Genomic DNA, 21,711 nt, shown 5'->3' with positions numbered 1-21,711 from the left:
TTCCCTACCCTGCTGTTGTAGTACTGGTCCAGATCATTTTAGACACTCAGATTGGTGAGACTTTATGGAACCCACTCTCCTGGAATTCACTTCTGACATAGTCTCACAGCAAACTCCCTGACCATCTGGCTCTGACAAACATACTGTGGATTTTAAAAGCATGTACAAACAACATGTTCAGTGCAAGTTAGTATTTGACAGTTAATATGGACATCTCTGTGGCTATTAATGCATATGGAATATTGTTCAAGGAGGAGCTTTAACATATTTGTAGTATGGCCAGGCATGGTGGTACACAGCTTTAATACCAGGACTTGGAAGGCAGAGGTAGGTGGATATGTGTGAGTTCATGTGTGTGTGTGTGCGTGAGAGAGAGAGAGAGAGAGAGAGAGAGAGAGAGAGAGCTGGCTTTTTCCCTATGAAAGACATGATTACCACAATGTTCTCTGTGTTGGGAGGATAGTTGTGAAAATCTCCACATGCTGGGAGCAGGTAAGGAGCTATGCTTATGCCAGAAGAGACACATACATGATAAGAAAGTAGCAGCTGGTAGGTTTTCTTGGAAAGGAGGAAACAGAAGAGTGACATCTGTGTGACAAGGAGCAAAGGTAGTGTAGCTGGTGTGTCAAGGGAAGGTGACCTTTGAAGAACTGCTCAGAGGGAGGGGCTGCACCTAGGAAGAAAGGGACCACTTGGGATGGCACCCTCTGGTCCTGAGGTACCGGACTAGCCTTGCTAACAGCACCTTCCAAATCACATGGGAATTTGCTTGACTCTCTGTTAATAGGGCTGCATGCAGGTGTTTGCTGTCTATACCACAGAATAATACGAAGCACAAGGTAGAGGTTCAACAATGCTATTGAAGGAAAAAGACTAAGCTGTTAAACTTGCTAAGCCATTTAAAAATACTACATCTTCATAAAGCAGTCTTTTGTGTCTATTTATATTTATCCAAACAATTTCTTACTCAAATGAGACCAAAGGGATATTTTCTTTAAATGTATCATTTTGACGGGGGAAGGGACTAGAGATGTTAACTAAAGATGCATTTTGGAATATTTAAATCCACTGTTAAGTTTCCTTTTTGTCTCATCTCTTCTTTGTTTTCATACATGTTTAAAATTAACTGAATTTTTAATTTTAGTGCTTTTTTTTCCCTAAGTGATTACTTTAGGGTTCAGAGTGTACATCTTTAGTCTACCTTTAAGTAACCATGTAATGATTCATGTAGAAATAACCATAGAATGATTCATGTAGACCTCTGTGCTGCCCAGAACTCACTTCAGTATTTATTAAAAATCTCACACAACACTGTTACTACTTTTGCTTTAGATGGTCAATTATCTTGATAAGAGATTTAAAAATGAGAAAAAACCCAATGCACATATTTAGTATGTTTAGGCTTTTATTCTTTTATATAGACATATCTTGAATTTTTTTTCCCCGCACAAGGGCCTTCCTTTAATAGTTTCTATAGTTCAGCCCTGCTACTGATGAATTCTTTTGGTTCTGCATGTCTGAAAAAGCTCTTACTTCATTTCCATTTGTAAAAGATACTTGTTGGGTATAGAATTCTGCCTAATAGTATTTTTTCTTATTCTGCTATTTCCTTGCTTGCACTGTTTCTGCTGAGAAATATATGGTCTTCTCTGTGCAACTGTTGTCTTACCTCCCTTAGCACCTTTGGCCTTCCCGAAGTTCCAGCTTTTTCTCTTCTATTTAGATAGCCTATTGAGTTCTACCTAGCTCTGGCAACTCTCTAAGCAGCAAGTTCTAAATGCACTCTCTTCATTTTTCTTTTGATTCAGATATTAATACCCTGTTTTGACTGTTCATTGTGTGAAAACCATTTTTTTTTTCTTTTTTCTTGCTTAGACCTTATTTAATGCATCAGGATAAATCTGAATCTTTGTGCTTTGTTTTTGCTGGGAGCAGAAATTCTGAACTGTTAAACCAAAATGATAAGTGCTTAAACTATTAAAACCAACTTTTGACTACAAAACTCTCTCCTCAGAATTGGCCTATATTTTCCACTAACTTAAAATCATGAACTCACTTAAAAAAAACTATTTAATGCCATAATTTTTGACATTATCTCTTTTCTTACAGGGAACAGAAAACATTCAAACTGGATTTTTAAGTCATTGCTCATTAACAATAAACCATAAGTCGCAGAATGTGATCCTGAACAAACTACTTCTAAAAAAAAAAAAAAAACTAGCTTCAAGCAACAGAGGAAAGAATACTGACCCGTCGTTTTGCTGCTGGTCCAAAACAAACTGTTCTTGTAGGAAATTACAACTGGAGAGTTTCATTTGGCTCTTAATACATCCGAACGAAAGGAGCTGTCAACTCGATCCTCACAAAGACTGGAATTATCTGAGATTATCTGTTCTCTTGACATGATCTCCAGGGAAGGGCACACGGAAGGGTAGCCGAAGGACGCCGGGCGAGATGACTTCCGAAGAAATGTCCACTTCCGTCCTCAGGCCTGTGACTCCGAGGAACGTGGCTTCGGCCCAGCCAGCGGCGGAGGAGAAGGGCGAAAAGGCCTCCGAGGCCGGTGTCGCCAAGGCGCGCGCCAGCAGCCGGGGCAGGCTGATTGCTCACACCGTCTCACCGTGGCACAACCCCACCCAGGACTCTTCCAGGGGCGATCTGTCCAGCGTCGTCCCGAGAGCCAGGGGGCAAACAGCGAGCGGTGAGGACCGCAGCGAGAAGCGCTGGGAGGAAACCTTACCGGCTTCCGTCGACGGCGACGGCTCAGGGCAAAGCCGCCAGCATGACCTTCCTCGGAGCCGGCTCTGTGGAGTCTGCGACCCCGGCGCCGAGGAGGACCTGGGCTGGCAAACTGGAATTCCTTCTCCCCTGGAAAGGAAGGCGTTCCCCGGAATTCACCTGGCCACGGAGGACTCACCCATGGACGCGAGTCCTTCGGGAAATCAGCCCGGGGTCACGCAGTCCAGCGGGCCTCACCCTGACAGCAGCATGGCGGTGTTTCATTTCCGCTACGAAGCTGACAGAACGGTGTCGGATGCTTTTCACACCCTGTCAGAGAAGTTAATTTTGGATGACTGTGCAAACTGTGTCACCCTTCCTGGGGGACAGCAGAGGAAAAGTTACACGGCGTATACTTGTAAACTGGTGGAACTGACCAAAAACTGTGGTGAGAAGAATGGGCAGCTGCAGTGTGATCACTGCAGCTCGCTGCCCGATAAACACCTTTGCTTTGAGGGCTCCTTCCAGAAGGCCAACGCGGTCTGCTCAGGTCAAGGTGGCTTTTGCAGGGAGGGCCTTACTCACAGTCCTCCTACCAAGACTTGCCTGAACCCTTTGGAGGATCTCTCTGACAGTTGTGAAGAGGTAGACGATTTTTTTAAAAGCAAAAAGGAACGGTCCACTTTGTTAGTCAGACGGTTTTGTAAAAACGACAGGGAAGTTAAGAAGTCTGTGTATACTGGGACAAGAGCCATCATGAGAACCCTGCCTTCTGGCCATATTGGGCTGGCTGCTTGGAATTTCATTGATCAGAAGAGAGCCGGTCTTTTATGGCCTTGTGGGAATGCACTGCAACCTCTGTCAACAGTGGGCATAAGGCAAAATGGGAGCCAACGTCTGTCTGAAGCCCAGTGGTGTCTGGTAAGAGTTTGAGGGTTTTTTTCAATCACCTTTTTGTTTTGTTTTGTTTTACATTTTCTCCCTTCCTTCACCCCTTTAGGAGTTTTGGATATAGGGTCTTCCTATATAGGCCTGGAACTTGCTACATATATATATATGGCCTAGCTTGTCCTTGAACTCCTCCTCCTGAATCTTGAGATTTCAGGTGTGTGTACCTGTTTCTTTCCATTATTTCACTAAACTTTATTTTTATTCTATATTTATATTGTTTTATTTAATGGAAAAGATAAAGCAAGATCTGTCAAAATATGATTCTTACAGGACTCATCTGTAGCAATTGGGAAATAAATATTCCAACTGATAGGTCTCAAGTCTGAGGTGAGTCTGCAGCAATCTAGGCCATAAAATATACACAGATCTATGTAGGTAGTGGAGAAATTAGAGATTTTTCTGATGATAGAAAAATGGCTTTGTCCAGTAGCTGTGGAGATGCATTTCCAAATCTTCCTGTGTTGCGTGATTCACTGTGGCATTTAGCTCTACTGATCTGAAGGAGCTTAAATCTTGAGGCTTCTGCTTTGCAGCCAAAGGTCTTACAGTCCTTCTCTCTCAGTGTGTGTGTGTGTGTGTGTGTTTGTGTGTGTGTGTGTTTGTGTGTGTGTGTGCTGTGTACCACTTCGATGAAGGCTATGGTCTTAAAATAATACTTTAAATACGCTAAACATTTGAAGAAAATATCAATAATGGAGAAAACTGTTGATTTGGGTTTATGAGATAGGATGATTTTGAAACTGGGGGATGGTAATTTAAGAGCACCGTTATTACGTCACTGACCATTGTTACCTAGTGACATGATGCCTCCTGTTCTAGGAAATCCCTCTAAGCTGTGCAAATGGAGGCAACTGGTCACCCTAAATAGCCTTCGTATCATAAGATATCTACCATGACCATGACATGATGCGAAAATCTGTGTTATTTTCATTGGTGACAAGATCAGTTCAGAAGATCACTTCTGTTTCTATCTAGTTTTGTTGTAAATATTTATAATTAGAGAAATGCTAAATTTCCACATAAGATTAATGAGAATTTTTTTTAATTATTATTTTTATCCAAGTTTCCAGGTCTTCTGAATTCTTTACAAGGTTTTTTCTCTTTAGCCATATGCAACCAGATGACCTTCTTTGGACCCAACTGCACTGCTGAAGACATCACTATGTATTTCGCCTATTTAATGTTTTCCTTCTTTTCTTTCATGTGATAGCATCTCATGTAGTCCAAGATGGTCCTGAACTTACTATATAGACAAAGCTGGCCTTGAACACCTGACCCTCCTGTTTCTACCAAGTGTTGGGATTACAGGATTGTACCACCATGCCCCATCACTTGTTTCTATCCTTGCTAAACATTCCTGCTTCCTTCAGCCATTCTCTGTGGGAAACTGTTTCTAGAACTCTAATATCTCAGTTCTTCACTCTTCTTTTATTAATCTGTCTGGTACTAAAAAGAATCATCCAGTCCAAACAAGCATTTTTTTTAAATTGAAATACAACTGGTATGTTATTACCTTGGTTATAATTATTGATTAAGAAGGCTGACACTTATCAAGCATTTAACACATGCCAGATCTGGGGCTAATTATGTCCCACTTTGTAATGTTGGTGTGATTGTTAACCCCATGTGTTAGGCTTTCTGTAACTTGTTATTAGTTGCTTTTCTATTGCTGTGATGAGACACCATAACTAGGGCAACTTATAAAAGACAGAGTTTATTGGGCTTACAGCTACAAAGGGTAAGTCTATGATGATCATAGTGGGAAGCATGGCAGTAGGCAGGCAGGGATGGCATTGGAGCAATAATTGAGGACTTACATCTTGATCTAAAGCACGAGGTAGAGTGAAAGCTAACTGGGAATGGCATAGACTTTTTAAAACCAAAAAACCAGCCCCCAGTGACACATCTCCTCCAACAAGGCCACACCTCCTAATCCTTCTCAAACATTTCTACCAACTGAAGACCAAACCATTCTTATTCAAAGGACTACACCTGTCCAAGGTCACCTGGCTAGTAAATAGTATCAGTAGAATTGTAATCAAGGCTGTTTGTTCTGTGGTAGTTTCTCTTCACCCATAAGGAAAACTAGCCCCCCTTTCTCCTTTGAGGCAGGGTCTCTCTATGTAATCCGGGTTAAACCGGGACTTGCTATGAAGACTAGGCTTGCTTTAAATACACAGATTCCCCTGCCCCTGCCTCCAAAGTGCTGGTATTGAAGCTTTGTACCACCACACCTGGCCCAGGAGTAGACTTTTAAATGCATCAAATACATTCATTTCAGAGTCTGCCGATGGAACATCCCACTTTCCATTGTTTGTGGCATTTCAGTCTTGGCTGTTTTATGCAGATGACAATCAGGGACCAATGTTACAGTGTTCAGGCCTCACCAAGGCCCTTTCAATCAGAGTCAAAGACTTGGGCACGTTATGAATACTTTTTTCAAAGTTCCTTTGGAGGTTTTGAGCTCCACAAGCTGGCAGTTTGAACTGAGTACTTTGCCTTTTTTTTTTTTTTTTAATCTTATCTGTATGTGGAAAATATTTGTTTTGCTCAATATTGCTTGGGCCCTTGGAAATATTAGGGATCTTGTCAGATGAATGAGAGCTTTTGGTGAACACTCAAGCCAGGCAGTGTGTGTGTATTCATTTCTATAGCTCTTTCCCTGAGCCCACATGAAACTTGAGTCAAGGCTAGACACTGATTACAGAGTGGCCCGGCCTGCTCTGCGCTCTGAAGACTTGCCCTGCACCTCTCCACCACTAGGCTGCTGAGGACAATATGCCATCTCACCTGAGAAAATATAGATTTCTAAAGCCATGGTCACTTTAGAGCCCAGTAGACATTTCGGGATAGCAAATGCATGCAGATAGATTGCTGTCATAGCTTCTGAGGGAGGTTGGTGTTGGGTGTGAGTATTAGGATGATTAGCAGAATGACTATGCTTCTTGCTGGTTCCCCCAACCCTGATGCTGCTGGGAAGTAGCTTCTAAACAGCTTCACTGGTCAGAACCTGGGCTGGTTAATTTACAGTGAAAAGAACTGATGAGATGAGGCAAACTGTTCCCTCCCTGCTCGGTCTCTGGCGGCTAGGAACAGTCACCACAGCTCTGTTAGTGTGGGCCTTGGGAATGTCTCTTCTCTTTGTCTCAGCTGCCGTCCTGGAGGCTGTGGATGTTTTTATGGTCACTTAATGGTGTAGTGAATATGGGCTGGCTGTCTTGATCTTCATCAGAAGGATTCTGTAAAGGAGAGCCCTTTTCAGCACGCGTGCCACACCAGGTCAGAAGGTCACTGGTATACTCTTCTTCACATCTTTCTCTTTGGTTTTGAGTCTGGTGGAAATGCATAGCAAAATCAGCACAGCTGAACTACATTCACTTGCCTCCGGTTTTGCAAATTATGCCCTTCACCTAAAAGCACTGTACCCCAGCCTCTACTCCCATTCTGTTTTCCAATTGTCTCATGTGTATCTTACCTGGTTGTTCCATCAGGTTGTAAAAGCCATATGCTTTTTTTGTCTATATAATGCAAGCATAACTCCAAATGCATAGAAAACAAGAACAATGACATGGTTGGAAACAGACTCTGGTGTTAACCCAAATTTATATTATGCCTTAGGATCCATAAGTGATTGATAGGTCAGTCTCTTTGCTCCTAATTATCTTCCATGTAAACCAGGTGTAAAGGTGCTATTGTGGACCACAGTGAGATGCTATCCTTAGCACAGTGCTGAAAGCAGTGAGTGCTCCTGTTCTCCTGACCTAGTTTCCTGCTTGGTGGTGGACTTATTCCCACCTTGTTCTGCTCTTTGGTGGCCTCTCAAGGAAGTTTACAGCTGTATGAATTTTGATGTTCAGGTTACTCTTCATTATCTGTAGGTTTTGCATTCATAAACTCCACCTGATACAAATTGAATTTGGAAAGAAAAATTGCTAGGACTGTAGTGGAGTGCTAGAGCGCTTGCCTATCACATACAAAACCCTGAGTTTAAACTCCAGTAACCACCACCTCCATCCTACCCACAAGCATTTAGCCAAGCTTTCTGCCATAGACCTACAATTTCAACTACTCAGGAACCTGAGGCAGAAATATTGCAAGTTCAAGGTTACTTAGTAATACCTCTTGTCAAAATAAATTAAAAAAAAAAAGCCCTAGGATATAGCTTAGTGGTATGTTTGCCTGGCATGTTAGAGGTCCTAGGTTCAGTTCCAAGTAAATCACACCCCCACACCCCTGTTATAAGCATATACAGCTGGTTTTTCTTGTCATTATTCCTACATAACACAGCACAACAACTATTTGTAAAGCATTTACATCATGAGTTGCTATAAATAATCTAGAGGTGACTAAAAGTGTATGCGGGGTGAATAGGTAGCATGCAACCACTAGACAATTTTATATAAAGGACTTGGATACCTGCAGTTTTGAGTTTCCTTGGGGGTCCAAGGCTGTAACATCTCAGCCTATAACATGATTGCCCAGACAGTCCTTCCTACACATTGCTGGCATGTGTTATTCATCTAATTAATTCTTCGGCATCACCTTTTTTTTTTTTTTCTGGTTGTGTTGGTCAGAACAGTCCAGTGAATTTATATTTTCACAGCTGTGTGGAGAAAATGTGTTTGGATGAAGACATTAATGAGGATTCATGCTTGCTGACTAACCAGATTGTTAGCCTCCTCTTGCTTGTAAAACATGAAAGGTCCCTCCCACCCCCCATCCAGTTCCGTGTGTACTCCCTCCTGCTCTAAATCTAAGTCTATTAGCTCAACAAAGTAGAATCTTTGGTCTTTGGCAAGTGGCTAAAGTCTGTAGCTTACACATCTGACTAGGGGAGTTTTATCTTTTTTTTTTTAATTCTCTCTTGGGGAGTTCTATCTTTCAGGATTCAAGCACAGGAAGTGCCAGCTTTTGCTTTTGTCCTGACAAACTTGCCTGTGTAACCCTAAGTCTCTTCAGTAGTGGTGGAGGGGTGCTGGGTGGCCAAGACAAAAGCATCACCATGCTAGCACTTCAAGGATTTCCCTTCTTGGATCTGGAAGAGGAGTCACTCTACATGAATACGTAGGGCAAACCAGAGAAGAGTCATGTTGAATTTCAAAAAGAATAGGAAACAATTTCAGAAGATTTTATAAAGGAACACAACTCATGTTTAAAAATCTGATAGAAAAACTAAGTAAAAAAAAGATAGTCACAACCAGCTTCTCGGGCTCTGTCCCACGTCTTCCTAAAATGCTGGTTCTTTACTGGCAAGCATAGAACATTAAACTTAAGAGGCAATGATGAGTTGAACAGCAATACCTTTGTTGAGACAAATGTGCTGAGGCGGGGCAGGGGATTGAGCCTATGGCCTCCTGCTAGCTAGGCAAGCACTCTACCACTGAGCTATTTTTCTCTTTCAAACGAAGCTAAACCAAACCTTAGGAGAAAGCTAATGCCCTGGTATGTGATCCACTGGAAATAAATTTTATGTTCTAAGCTGAAGCTGTAACTCTATAAAGGATCCAATCCTTTGAGCCACACTGTCCAGCTCAAGAGGTAGCCTTTGAAATAGCAAAAAGGCTTTGTTTTCTGCCTTAAGCATTTGGTTGTCCTGGAGATCAGTGGCAATTTGAACCTCGAAATAATTAAAATTTCATCAGGTGCTTCGACTAAGCTGGAAGCCAGTGCCTTTACTGACAGCATTTATGGCTTGGAATTAAGAAGAAGAAGCTGCCCTTTCTTGCTGATGGCTGTGAGAGAGAGCGGTTCCTCCAGCCCTGTACAATGCATCAGTGTCTGAGGCCAGCCCTTGGGCGAAGGAACTACTCATCTTGATTAGCGGACCTGAGACAGTAACAATGCATCTACTCTATAACTCTTTGATGGGACCTGATAAAAGGTGGAATGAAGCTTTCCACTTGGACTCTGGTTTGAAATGTGTGTATTTCTGCTACTCTGTGACAGCCTTGGGACAGGATCAGCTTTAGGACTTCCCCTCTTTTCTACAGTTGCCGTACATAAATGGAGATATCAACTTCAGAGAACCATCTCTTAGAATGGCCATTTGAATGTGGCCTGAAAATGATCAGAGCCAGTGGGCAAGGACATACCATTAGTGAAGACCTGGTCTCATCCTTGCCCTGAATTTTACAGGCTAGGACCTCAAGATGCCGTGGAATGATTGCCATAGTCAAGTATAGCACGAGTTTTCCTCTCTGGGAACATGCAGACAGCAGACAATGTGGTTCATAGACTTTTTGGGGTGGTGGGGAGGTTTCTACCCTGGTGACCAAATGATTCAGGATTCAGGGACTTGAAGCATCATTTGAGGGTTGGGTGTGACCATCCTCTGTCCTCCATGACTAGACTAACTGGTGGCTTGTTCTTTCCTGAAACACTGTTTGCAGAGAGAGCTGCTGACTCATGCTTAAGTCCTCAAAACCACAAGATAACCACATGATGCTCTCTTTGGTGGTCTAGATACATGAAGTGCCCAAGAGTGCAAAATACTAGGTCCCTGCCTTGAACCTTAACCCCTTCCCTTAGGTAGGCTCTCGCCCCTCAAGCCCTCAGAAAGCTCAGCAGAAAACCACCTCAGCCTTTAGCAACAGGAAGACCTGCATGTCTCTCAGGGATGGGAAGTACCCCTTCTCCTTTGAAGCACAAAACCATATCTCCTTGGTTGGAAGAAGGGGAACTCGGATGTCTTCTCTTTTTGTACAGCTTTGCTGAAATACAGTTTATACACTTGTATTCAAAGATCAGTGCACTCCTTCACCACAGTCAGTCTGGAACACGTCCATGCCCTCAAAGAAACCCTAAGCCCTTTAACGTCAACTCCCTTGGTCCCTTCCTCTATCCTACACATCCACTATTCTTTCTGTCTCTATAGAGTATGCTATTGTGGATTTTCATTCACCAGGGTATATGATGTTTTAGGAGTGGCTTATTTCACTTGGCTTAGTATCCTCAGGTTAATCGACACTACTAGTACTTCACAAGTTTTTACTATGTAATAATATGCCATTGTATTACGTTTATCCACTCACCACTTGCTGAACACTGAGATTTTTCTACTCAGAGGCTATGATTACGAGTGATGCTTCTGTGAACAAGTCTTTCTTTGAAGGACTAGGGATTGAACTCATGGCTTCTTGCATGCCAGGCAGGTTCTCTGCCACTGAGCTGTATTCCCCAGCCCTGTGAGCAGGCTTTTGTGAGAAAGTACATTTTCCTGTCCTTGTCAGTGTACTCCTAGGAGTGGTTGCTGGGGCCTATATATGTACATTTGACCTTTTCAGGGGTCACCAGACAGTTTCTGTATTTTCCTGATAGTTAATGGCTCCAAGTAATTGTTCATGCGCTTGTTGTGCTTTTGAGTTTTTCTGGAGAAATGTCTAGTCAAATCCTGAGACTGAACCCAGGGCCTCACACATACTAGGCAAGTGCTCAACTACTAAACAACCCCGGCCTCTTTTGCCCACTTTAAAATTGAGTTATTTTTTATTTTGAGCTGTTTTCATATTCTAGATGTAAGTCCATGATCAGCTATATGATTTATGATATATATAGTTATATGATTTATGATATATATAGTAAGTAGTATATATATATTAAATAGTATAGTATGGATATAGATATAAATGAATGAAGATTGAGAAAATGGAAAAGATGTTTTTCAACTTTAATACCCAGTGAAACTTGTTAAATATTTCCTTTGGGCTCAGTTCATTTCTCCTCTTTCTTGATCTGTCTCATGTCACTACAAGCAACAATTTTAATTATGAGCCCTTTTCCAGAATCTTACCTATTTCCTAGACTACCCTAAACTCCAATTTGCACAGCTCTTCATTCTCTTCTCCCCATTGCCCTCAGCTTTTTTATTACACAGATCACTTTTTTTGTTAAACAAATTATGTTTCCCAGGGGAATGGTTGGAAAGCCATAGTTTCGGCATGCAAATGGGCATACTACAAGGAGGGCACCATAGCAGCTCAGGTGGAGGGCACTGCTTTATGACAAAGTATTGCATTCTGCACAGGTGCCAGCCAACCTACAGCCATGGTGAACCAAGTAAAGTGTCCAGGGTGAAACATTTAAAGAGGTCTCACAGGTGGCAACCTTAGACTCACTTGTGACTGCCTCTTTAAATTTTGAATGCTGTGGGGCTGGAGAGATGGCTCAGAGGTTAAGAACACTGACTGCTCTTCCCAGATATGCTGAGTTCAATTTCCAGCAACCACATGGTGGCTCACAACCATCTATAATGTGATCTGATGCCCTCTTCTGGCGTGCAGGTGTACATGTAGATAGAGCACCTATATGCATAAAATAAACAAATAAATAAATAAATATTAAAATAAAAATTTTTTGAATGCTGGGTGGCTCAAGTGTTTCGCCTTGGTCCCAGCCCTGGTCACAACAACAGTTCAAGAAAGCCTGTGGCTACTGTCTTTTTTGCTTAGGAATGATCTCCACAGTATCCCATAAACTTGGGAAAGGATAGTCTTAAAACGTAAGAGCAGGAGTGGCTCTTACATTTTTTAAAAGGTTGAAAAAAATATAAAGAAAACTATTTCACAGCAAGTGAAAATTATGTGAAACTCAAGTGTCCGTGCTGGTAAAGGCTTTACTAAAGAGTTTTGGAATGCAGCCATCCTCCTTCCTTTCCACATTGTCCACAGCTGCTTTCACGCAGTAACAGGGAGCCTGGGTGCTGCAAAGGCAAAAACCAGCCTTTGTTCTCTGGCCTTTTACAGTACAAGTTTGTCTTTTCTGGCTAGGAGGCTCCTCCACACCTGGCTACTCCTACCCATCCTTTGGATCTGAGTGTCTCATCCTCTCAGTGGTCCTCTGTGCCAGCACTACTCCCACCCTGCACCCTGCTCTAGAATTTCTGACAGTCCATGCTCCATACAAATTCTTAAGTATCTCCCTAAAGTACAAATAGAAAAAAAGTTTCTATCCATTCCTCCCCTCCCTTCCCCTCCCTTCCCCTCCCTTCCCCTCCCTTCCCCTCCCCTCCCCTCTCCTTCTTCCTCTCCTCCACCTTCTCACTTTCTCCCTCCCTCTCTCACTCCCTCCTTTCCTCCCCACTCTCCCGTCCCTATCTCCACTTTCCAGGCCCACTGAAGGCTTGTTAGCCTCCTCTTCACAAAGCTGGGAAAGCAGCTCATTTTGTGCTCTGCCTAGAACAGAGTTGGGATTTTCCACAGAAATTCAAAGGGATCTTTTTCAGGCCTGTGAACCCAAACAGCGTGCTCTCACCTCTTCAGACTTGGCCAGAGAGGCAAAGAAGGGTCAAGTTTGCATCTCTTTGTCTCTGGCTCATTTTCTCAATTGGCTGTAAAAACTCTGGGAGGCTTTCCAGGGGTGGAGACAGAGAAAAGGATCCTCCTTCTAGAGTTCTGTTACTGCTCTTCAGACAGACAGAGAAACAGACAGACAGACAGACAGACAGACAAATGCATGCAAAACGTTTTTCTATCAGGCAGTTTCTATATGGACCAGAAGGAATCCTGCTTCTGATTCTAAGGCAAAGGACAGTGAGCTGTGGTTTTAAGCTGGAAAGATCATTCGTGGAGTTTGGAAGGTGTTTGGCCAGTTTCTTCAGATGGTCTGACTCTGGTACTCTTAGATAATAGGCTGGGGCAGGTCTCTCTTGAAAAGATCCAAGCCCAGTTCCAATTCTGCCATTTTCTGATGAGTGCCCCTAAAGAAGTCACTTTAGAGCCCAAGATTTTGTTTACGTTGAGTACAACACGTGAAGGCAGCTATAAGTGTATTCATTGGCTTCTATTTATCAGAAACTCTGAATACAATTTGCATGTGGAAGTTAACATATTATTAAGTTACACAAGCCCTCCTGACACTAGAAGACCTCAGCCTATGATGTCTGATTTAAGACTCAACCCTGAATTTGGGGTTGAGAGAATATTCTACCTTCCCTGCAGTACCACCTTGAGGTTTGGCTGGAGTGAGCATTGTCTCTCTCTGCAAATGGTGAAGTCCACACGTTCATCATGGGCTAACTCTCCAAGTGCACATATGTAATGAAAAGCAAACACTCATTCCAGATGTAGTGGGACAAGCCTGTAATCATGACTTCAGGAGAAGTGAGAATTTGAGGCCAGCCTGGACTACATAGGGACAAGACCCTGTCTTAAATAAACATAAACACAAATGAAAAGCAAGTAGGCAAGCGTTTGCTGGGTGATGATGCTTGCTCTGAACTGGGGCCTCTTTCCACTGTCACAATGACTATCTACAAGGCAGATGTTATCTCCATCCCTACTGAATACAGCTATAAATGTGCAGAATACAGAATAAGAAGCGACCCCTGTCCAGGTCTGGCTGCCTCTGAAGTTCATTTCCACAACCTCTCCTCAGAAGTTCTAAAGTTCTGATGCAACTCACCCCTTTAGGTTGGCAGGAGCTTTGCTCTCTTATTAAATGTGCAAATGCTAAGCTAGTCAAGACCAGGAGATCTTTCTTTAAATGTGAGCTGGGTGTGACCTTTGGATGAAATGGGAGAATGGGGAACAATACCAGTTCTTAACGTAAGGGGTGTGTTGGTTATTGAAATGGCTGGGATTTCTCTTTATGACTCAACCAGTGAAGGGAGGAAACCAAGCCCAAGGTCGGATTCTTTTTTTTCTGAATTGCTGTAATTTAGAAGTACATGTACCACATTTTATAAGTAAGTAAGCAGGAACAATGTCCAAAGCAAACTGCACACACATGAGTCAGATTCTATAGCTTCTTCAAGGTCTCACCGGGATACCCACGAATGCTGGCAACGTAACTCAGAACTTTGCCATTTGAAAGTTTTCCAGGATCTCCAAGAGTTCTGACCAACTGGCCTGGGCACAGGAACATGACTTGGTCGCTTCTCTTTGCAAAGTCATGCCTTTACAATGAGCTTGTTACTGCCTTCATTTACAAGGTCCTGAGGCGGGAGAAAGGCTGGACCTGGATGTGTGCACAGGCAGCTGGCCAACACTAGAAAAATCTCCCTGCAAGGATAACTTCCCTACTTTTAGTTCATGCTGTGTGTGGCACCACGGAAGACAGAGACACAAAACTGCTGCAGAGGCATGAAGTCAAGACAGCCACAGCCTGTTTGTCTTTCATAGTGCTGTAAGCCCAGAGTCAACCCTGCTCCCAAGCCCAGTTCTGGAGTCCTCTTTCCATGGCTCTGGCATAGCTTCAATTCTAGCTTGAGATTGGAGCACCCTTATCACCTATGCCTACTTGGTCTCACCCCTATATTTTAATAAGGAATCACTTTGTAAGCAGATCATGTTGAGTAGCTTAGCTTCAGAGAGATTTGACACCAAATTAGAAATGGTGACACTTTTAACAGTGAGTGCAATGTGCCTCGAGAGCCAGCGTGTAGGAGTTTGGCAGCTGGAAAGCCTCGTGGCTTCAGATTTTCCAGATTGTGAACCCTTCCATCAACTAGGAACTCCTTAGCTTTGAAAAATTTCTCCTCTAGAGCAAGGGAAAAGTTCATATGAGTTCTAAATTGTTTAATAGAAAATGCATTATTTTTCTCCTTAGTGAGACTTAGGTTTTAGGCCCTGGGTGAAACCCCCAGATCTTTTTTATGGTCACAAACCCAAGACGGGCACCACAATGGGGGTGTAGCTGATATTTTTGTGAAGCTAATGCCATTATGGAGACCATATTTTCCAAATTAAAAAAATGAAAACTTCTTATCTCGGAAGAAGGAAAAGAATATCTGAAATTAAGAATAACCTAGGAAACCCAGAACAAGTAGTTTCTGTAGCCTCTCATCATAACACGATGGGTAAAAGACACGAGTAAATCACTGTAAGTCTAATTCATTAGAAACATCAGGTAGCCTGAACTGGCAGGTCATGCCTGGATTTCCAGTTCTTGGGAGGCTGAGGCAAGAAGATTTCTAGTTCTGAGCCAAACCTAGATTACAGAGTAAAATACTGTTAAAAAAAAAAAGTTAGATGGCTGGAGAGGTGGTCCAGAGGTTAAGAACACTGGCTGTTCTCCCAAAGGTGCCGAGTTCAAGTCCTAGCAACCACATGGTGGCTTACAACCATCTATAATGAGATCTGGTACCCTCTTCTGGTGTGTAGGCAGAATGCTGTATAAATAGTAGCTAAATAAATAAATCTTAAAAAAAAAAAAAAAAAGAAGTGTCCTGTGTGAAGACAGATCAGCAACAACCTCTGTTGGTGGCTTCATTTGTTTGTTTTTAATCAGTTCAGTGTATTTGTGGTTTTGCCAAACCCATTTGGCAGCTACCGTGTTTAGAAAATGTGAACATGGTGAAATGGAGAAAGTGTGTTTATGAAAGTATGTTCCACTGACTTGTGGGTGCCCTGTCTTTCAGGATCACTCTGAAAGACTCTCCCTGGTTTTTGTTTCAGCTGTCATTAAGCAAAACATCTTCACTCTCTGAGGTTGGGATGAGCCTGTGAACAGGCTATTCCAGTATCCAGGCAGACATTGACTTAATTAGATCATCACTATGGTATCTTCAAAGGATGGGTTGCTTGTTTGGGGGTGTCTTACCAACTGATTGGAGGTGAGAGGAACTTTGGAAGTATTCTGAGCAGAGGTAGAGTAGAAATCTCTGTATTCAACAGGAACTTCAATACGAGTTTGGCCATGCTTCCTGGTCTTGCCTATTAATTTCCTTTGATGGGAAGTCCAAAGACAGCTCCAACACAGTAATACACCTTTGGCATGGATTGGGGACACATTGGAATTTAGTCTCATTTCCCTGACCTCCCTTGGCTGGGTACCTCTGCACAGGGCACAACACACCTCACCATACATGGTCATGCTGGGTAGCAGCACATGGAACATAATTAGAAAAGCTGCCAAAGCCAAAGGCCACAGCTGTATTTCCTCTGGTTTCAACTCTTACGTGCTCAGCATGGTGGATTCCATTGAGGGTTAATGGCCCAAAATAGAAAGATATTCAATTGGCTCAGCACCTGCTTTTCTAGGTGGATATAAAACAAGTGTTCAAATAATGATCTATAGAATTTTATATATAATTTAGCTAAAGGCTATCTTCTATAAACTTAATTAGTTCCTCGTTTTACTTTCACTTTTTATTAGCATATATGTTTAATCCCCAACGTGATGCATTTCATTATGACATTTCTATAACACAAATAATGTTCTTTGACTATATTTACTCCCTCCATTGCTCTGTCCTGTGCTCTCCCCCGTTCTATATCACTTTCTCCCTTTTACTTTCCTATCCCTTACTCTCCTTAAATTTTGTTATTTTAATTTTTCATCAATTTACTTTTATGAATTTTTAAGTTACATACAAAGTCTCCCCTAAAGTCTGGCCTGAGAGAAAACATGTGGAATGCGTCTTTGTCAGATGGGCCTGTTTAATTTAACGTGATGAGGCACAGTTGCTCTCATTTTCCTGTAAATGACACACTTAGGTTTTTTTTTATTTCAGCTGCTCATTTTATGGGTGGACAAGGCCCTCTTCAGGTAAAAGGTACTTGAATGAATGCACACCATCAGTGCTGGGAAAACCCAGAATTAAAATTTGGGTCTCCATGTCCTATCTTCTCAACTCTAGAGTAGGATAAAATTATAAATTTTAATGTCATCTGCCACACAGTAGATGCCGTTTATGTCGGCAGATTCTGAACCTTATGACTTTAGGACTCCTGGGGTACAGAGATTCCTAAGCACTGCTTCAGCCAAGGAAGAGTTCACTATGGGCCATCGTGGTGGTGGTGTGGGGGTGGCTCTCCCCCATTTTTTCCATTCTTTCCCAGAGCATTCGTAGCCTTGGTTGGTGCATGGTTTGTCAGGATTGTCTGGCTTTTTCTGGTTCGTTCTGGCTTTCACAGCATACACAGCTTTCGTGAGTTTGTTTGTTTGTTTGTTTGTTGGTTGGTTGGTTTCTTGGTGGGGTGGTGCTGGGGGCGGGTGTTGCTGTTTGCTTTCTGTTTTGAGTATTTTCGTACCTGGCTTGCATGTATTGCAGACTGGTCTAGACTTTGCTATGAAGCTGAGTTTGACCTAGAACTTCTTACCCTGCTGCCTCTACTTCCCCAGTGAAGGGATCACTGGCAGAGGGCACCACACCTTGTTTTATGTGGTGCTGTGGACCAAACCTGAGGCTCTGTGCATGGTAGGTGGGCACTGTGTTAACTGACTGCAGACAGCCTCAGCTCCCTGCTTGCTACGGTTTACAGGGCTAACAATAGCATCTTCAGTCCTTTAAGTACTTGGAGGTGTCCTTTTAATCTGAGTGTAGCCACATTCTGTGAGTTCATTTCTCCCCCTAGTCTACTTTCTTTCCATCCTTCACTTGGCAGTTATTACTCTCTGGCTAAGGGCTGCAGTTCTACAAAGCATGTAAAATAGCCAAAGGGATCCCTCCCAATCTCTCAAGAGGCTATTTCCCTTATTCTTTTTTCTCTTATTTATGAGAAGCAGTGCCAAATGTGAGACACAGCCCAGCAGGAGGAACTAGACCTGGCCCAGGAAGAGCTAGTCTTGTCTGGGCTGCAAAAAATGGAGCCAGGAATCCAGGATCATGAGACAGCACTGGAAGGGTCATTGAGACCATTAGCTTTAACCTTTCATCTTGTAGAGAAGGAAACTGAGGCTGAAATCAAGACAAATAGTCTAGCCTAAGTCTGGTCAAGCATCATTTTGGGAGCTAGGATTGGTATCTTGTTTGATCTCAAGCCAGATTCCTATTCTGTGTGAGAACACCGAACACTATTGTTGACCCATAGTGTGTGGAAATGAGGTAATGTTATTTAGAGCTTGAAGCTGCATATGGTTAAGACTATAAGATTGGGAGCCAATATTCCTAGGTGCAAATTCTGACCTGGCCCTTAGCAGCTGTTATCTAGGTGGGGATAATCATTTAACTTTATCTAAAGGTTGTTGAAAAGAAATAGATCTTTAATTATTAATTTATTTTTATTAGTTACAGTTTATTCACTTTGTATCCCAGCTGTAGCCCCCTCCCTCGCCCCCTACCAGCCCCATTCTCCCTCCTTCTTCTCCTCCCATGCCTCTGCCCCAGTCCACTGATAGGGGTGGTCCTCCTTCCCTTCCCTCTGACCCCTAGGCTATCAGGTCTCATCAGGACTGGCTGCATTGTCTTCCTCTGTGGCCTGGTAAGGTTGTTCCCCTATCAGGGGAAGGTGATCAAAGAGCCAGCCACTGAGTTCATGTCAGAGACAGCCCCTGTTCCCCTTACTAGGGACTCACTTGGATACTGAGCTGCTGTGGGCTATATCTGTGCAGGGGTTCTAGGTTATCTCCATGCATGGTCCTTGGTTGGAGTATCAGTCTCAGAAAAGACCCTTGTGCCCAAGAAATAGATTTTTATATGCTAAATATTAACATCTGTTTGCAAAGTGCTTTTAAAATTTTAAGCATCCATTGTAATATCTGACATGGTATGAACATTTCCTCTGGGTCTTGAGCTCAGTTTGAACCATAATTTAGTATCACCTGACAGTATCCTCTAGAAGGTTTCCTGATGGAATGAGATATATTATGGGAGATAGTCTGTAAGTATGGTAAGAGCCTTGGGAGAATCGGTATGGTTTGAGAAAGTTTCCTGGAGGAGACAGGGTACCAGCTCTTGTCTGAAGCCAGAATTGTTTCTCTTCCACCAGGAGAAGCCAGAATGTTCCACCACAAGAAAACCTCCTTGGTGGGAGCAAGTCCACGTAACTGATTTTGATTTTGGGGGCCATTTGCCATTTCATATTAGCCATTTCTTTCCCTCCTCCACTTTTTACTACCTCACATAAAATTTAAGTGATGCAATTACTGCCAATAGAACTGGAATTTTCCTATTTTGTTTTTAAGCACCTATTATAAAACTCTCCTTCTGCACTTGCAGAAAGTTGTTTACAAGCTCTGCTGATGCGAAGCAGAGAGCAGGTCCACTGTTTATGTAGTTGGCAATCTTCAGTAATGACATAAGCAAATTTATATAAGCTTACCACCCTAAGCAAAGCGGGACCTCAGCAAGCCCTCATCTAACCATATGGGTCTCCTCTCTTGGCCACCCAAACATTGGCCTGCTTCTCCCATCTCAGGTAGCACTGTGTAAGTCTTCTCTTATTTTCTTACTGTCCTATACAAGGAGTTTTACCCACAGGTACTCTTGGGAACTATACATTTGAAATAAATACCACTGAAATATAAACCTCAAAGGGCTTCGTTTTTATGTGACTTCACCCCCCCCCCAAACTATAGATATTTAATTTTAGTTGTTTTTAACTTTAAGAAAGGACAGAATGCATGCTGTCTTTTAGGACAGCTTTTTTTTTTTTTTTTACACACTTTATTCCTGTTGGATGTGCATTGTTCTATATTGCTGTAGTCATTTGTTTGTGTAAATATATTCATTTCCTCGTGTATATTCCAGATGATGAATATTTAGATATTTTTATAAGTGTAAGCTCTCTTCCCATGAACATTCTTAATACGTTCCTTGTTGTGTAGGCCCCAACTTTTCTCTTTCCCTGAAGACTGGAATTGCTCAAAGAGAGGGTATATAAGTGATATAATTTGGGAGATAGCTATGACCTATTTTCTAACATTGTTGTACCAGTTAACCCTCGTCCTCTCTAGCAATGTAGGAAAGAACTGTCCAACAGACTCTCTGAGACGTGATGCTTTATAACCTGTTACATGTTAGTTTGAAAAGAACTTCTCTGTGGTAGTTTTGATGAGCATCATCATATCTTCATGCTTTCATTCGCTATGTTTGTTCCTTTTTGTGTGAAATGCCTCAGCTATTTGGCTCATTTTCAGTTGATGCTATGTTTCTTTTTTATTTTTATGGTTTAAATAATATACATTCCTAACACTGTCTATTTTTGTTTGCACATATTACTAATATTTCTCAGTTTTATGTTGTATTTTTTTATATTACTTTTATTTTTTGAGATTATAATATAATTATATCATTTCTCTATTTCATTTCATCCTTCCAAACACTCTCACATACCCCTTCTTGTTCTTTTTCAAATGTGTGGCCTCTTTTTTTCATTAAAAAAAAGCTTCATCACATATATGCATTTATTTTGCTACTATTCTTTATGTCTATACTAAAAATTGTTAAAATTTTCCTTATGAGCAAAAGACAAAAACAACCAGGAACAAAGTGAGGCAAGTAGGAATCGCAGTGGGCCTCAAGTTCAGAGAGCTGTGCTTGAAAACTCAACAAGTGATCTAGTAGACGGTGTGAATACTGTAGCTAAGTTTTATGCCACTCGACAGCATCTGCTGCCTCGGAAATGCTGTGCTGCATGGAAGCACACACGTTTTTCTTAGCGACAGAATATATTGGCTTATTTTCACAGTTTATTAGTAGTTAACAAAATTATTGCTACTCAGCTGTGAGGATCCTGTCTAAATATACATCCTATTTATAAAATAAGATTACCTGAAAAAATGTCTTAGAGAACTGATCTGGAGGCGCTCATGTAAACTCGCTGAACTAAAGGCATTGCTGGAGATTCTCTGAATGTGAGCATGCTCAGCATGATTTTCACATCGAGTCAAGTATAAAATCCATAGCAATATCAGAATAAAAATTTTTACCATTTGCATATGTGTAAAATCTCTGCTTGTGTGCCACATATTACCTGATCACTACGTCAGCTCCAAACATAGAATTTGTTACATCTTATTTTTAAACTGAAGAGAAAAAAAAATGAGAACTGTCTAATCCCTCTTCCCATCTAGTACATTTCCTCAACTTCAAACTCCCCATTGAGTTTGAGAACACAAGTGTGGAAAGTAAATGGAAAATTATCTACTGCATATGTGTAACTCTGAACCACCAGTAACTAAACTGAAGACTTATTTTCTCCCCTTTCCATACTAGAAGCTGATGAAAACACAATTCTTACTCCATAGCTCAGAAGCCCTAATGCTAAGCGTGTTTGTTTCTGTGTGTCAAGATCACAGCTGGGTCTATAATGAAGAAGACAGTAGCCCTGATGCTCAGAAACAAGGCGGAAGAGATATGCTTTGGAGCTATGTGACTTTTCC

The 21,711-nt window shown here is 42.0% G+C and overlaps 1 protein-coding gene across 2 annotated transcripts in view; it reads left to right on the top strand.

Annotated features, from left to right (window-relative positions):
- The first annotated feature begins 2,243 nt into the window (after positions 1 to 2,243).
- Plce1 (phospholipase C epsilon 1) overlaps positions 2,244 to 21,711 on the top strand; it is a 250,089-nt gene continuing 230,621 nt past the window's right edge. For both annotated transcript variants that reach the window (XM_055614080.1, XM_055614081.1), the window contains exon 1: positions 2,244 to 3,639. In XM_055614080.1, the coding sequence (XP_055470055.1) occupies positions 2,455 to 3,639 (1,185 nt within the window). In that variant the 5' untranslated portion in view covers positions 2,244 to 2,454. The remainder of the gene's footprint in view (positions 3,640 to 21,711) is intronic.

The sequence above is a fragment of the Psammomys obesus genome, unplaced genomic scaffold, assembly GCF_907164565.1.
Source record: "Psammomys obesus unplaced genomic scaffold, mPsaObe1.curated_primary_1811, whole genome shotgun sequence".
NCBI classification, from domain to species: Eukaryota; Metazoa; Chordata; class Mammalia; order Rodentia; family Muridae; genus Psammomys; species Psammomys obesus.
The sequence above is the reverse complement of the archived record's forward strand: the minus strand, read 5'-3'. Positions and strand labels throughout refer to the sequence as shown.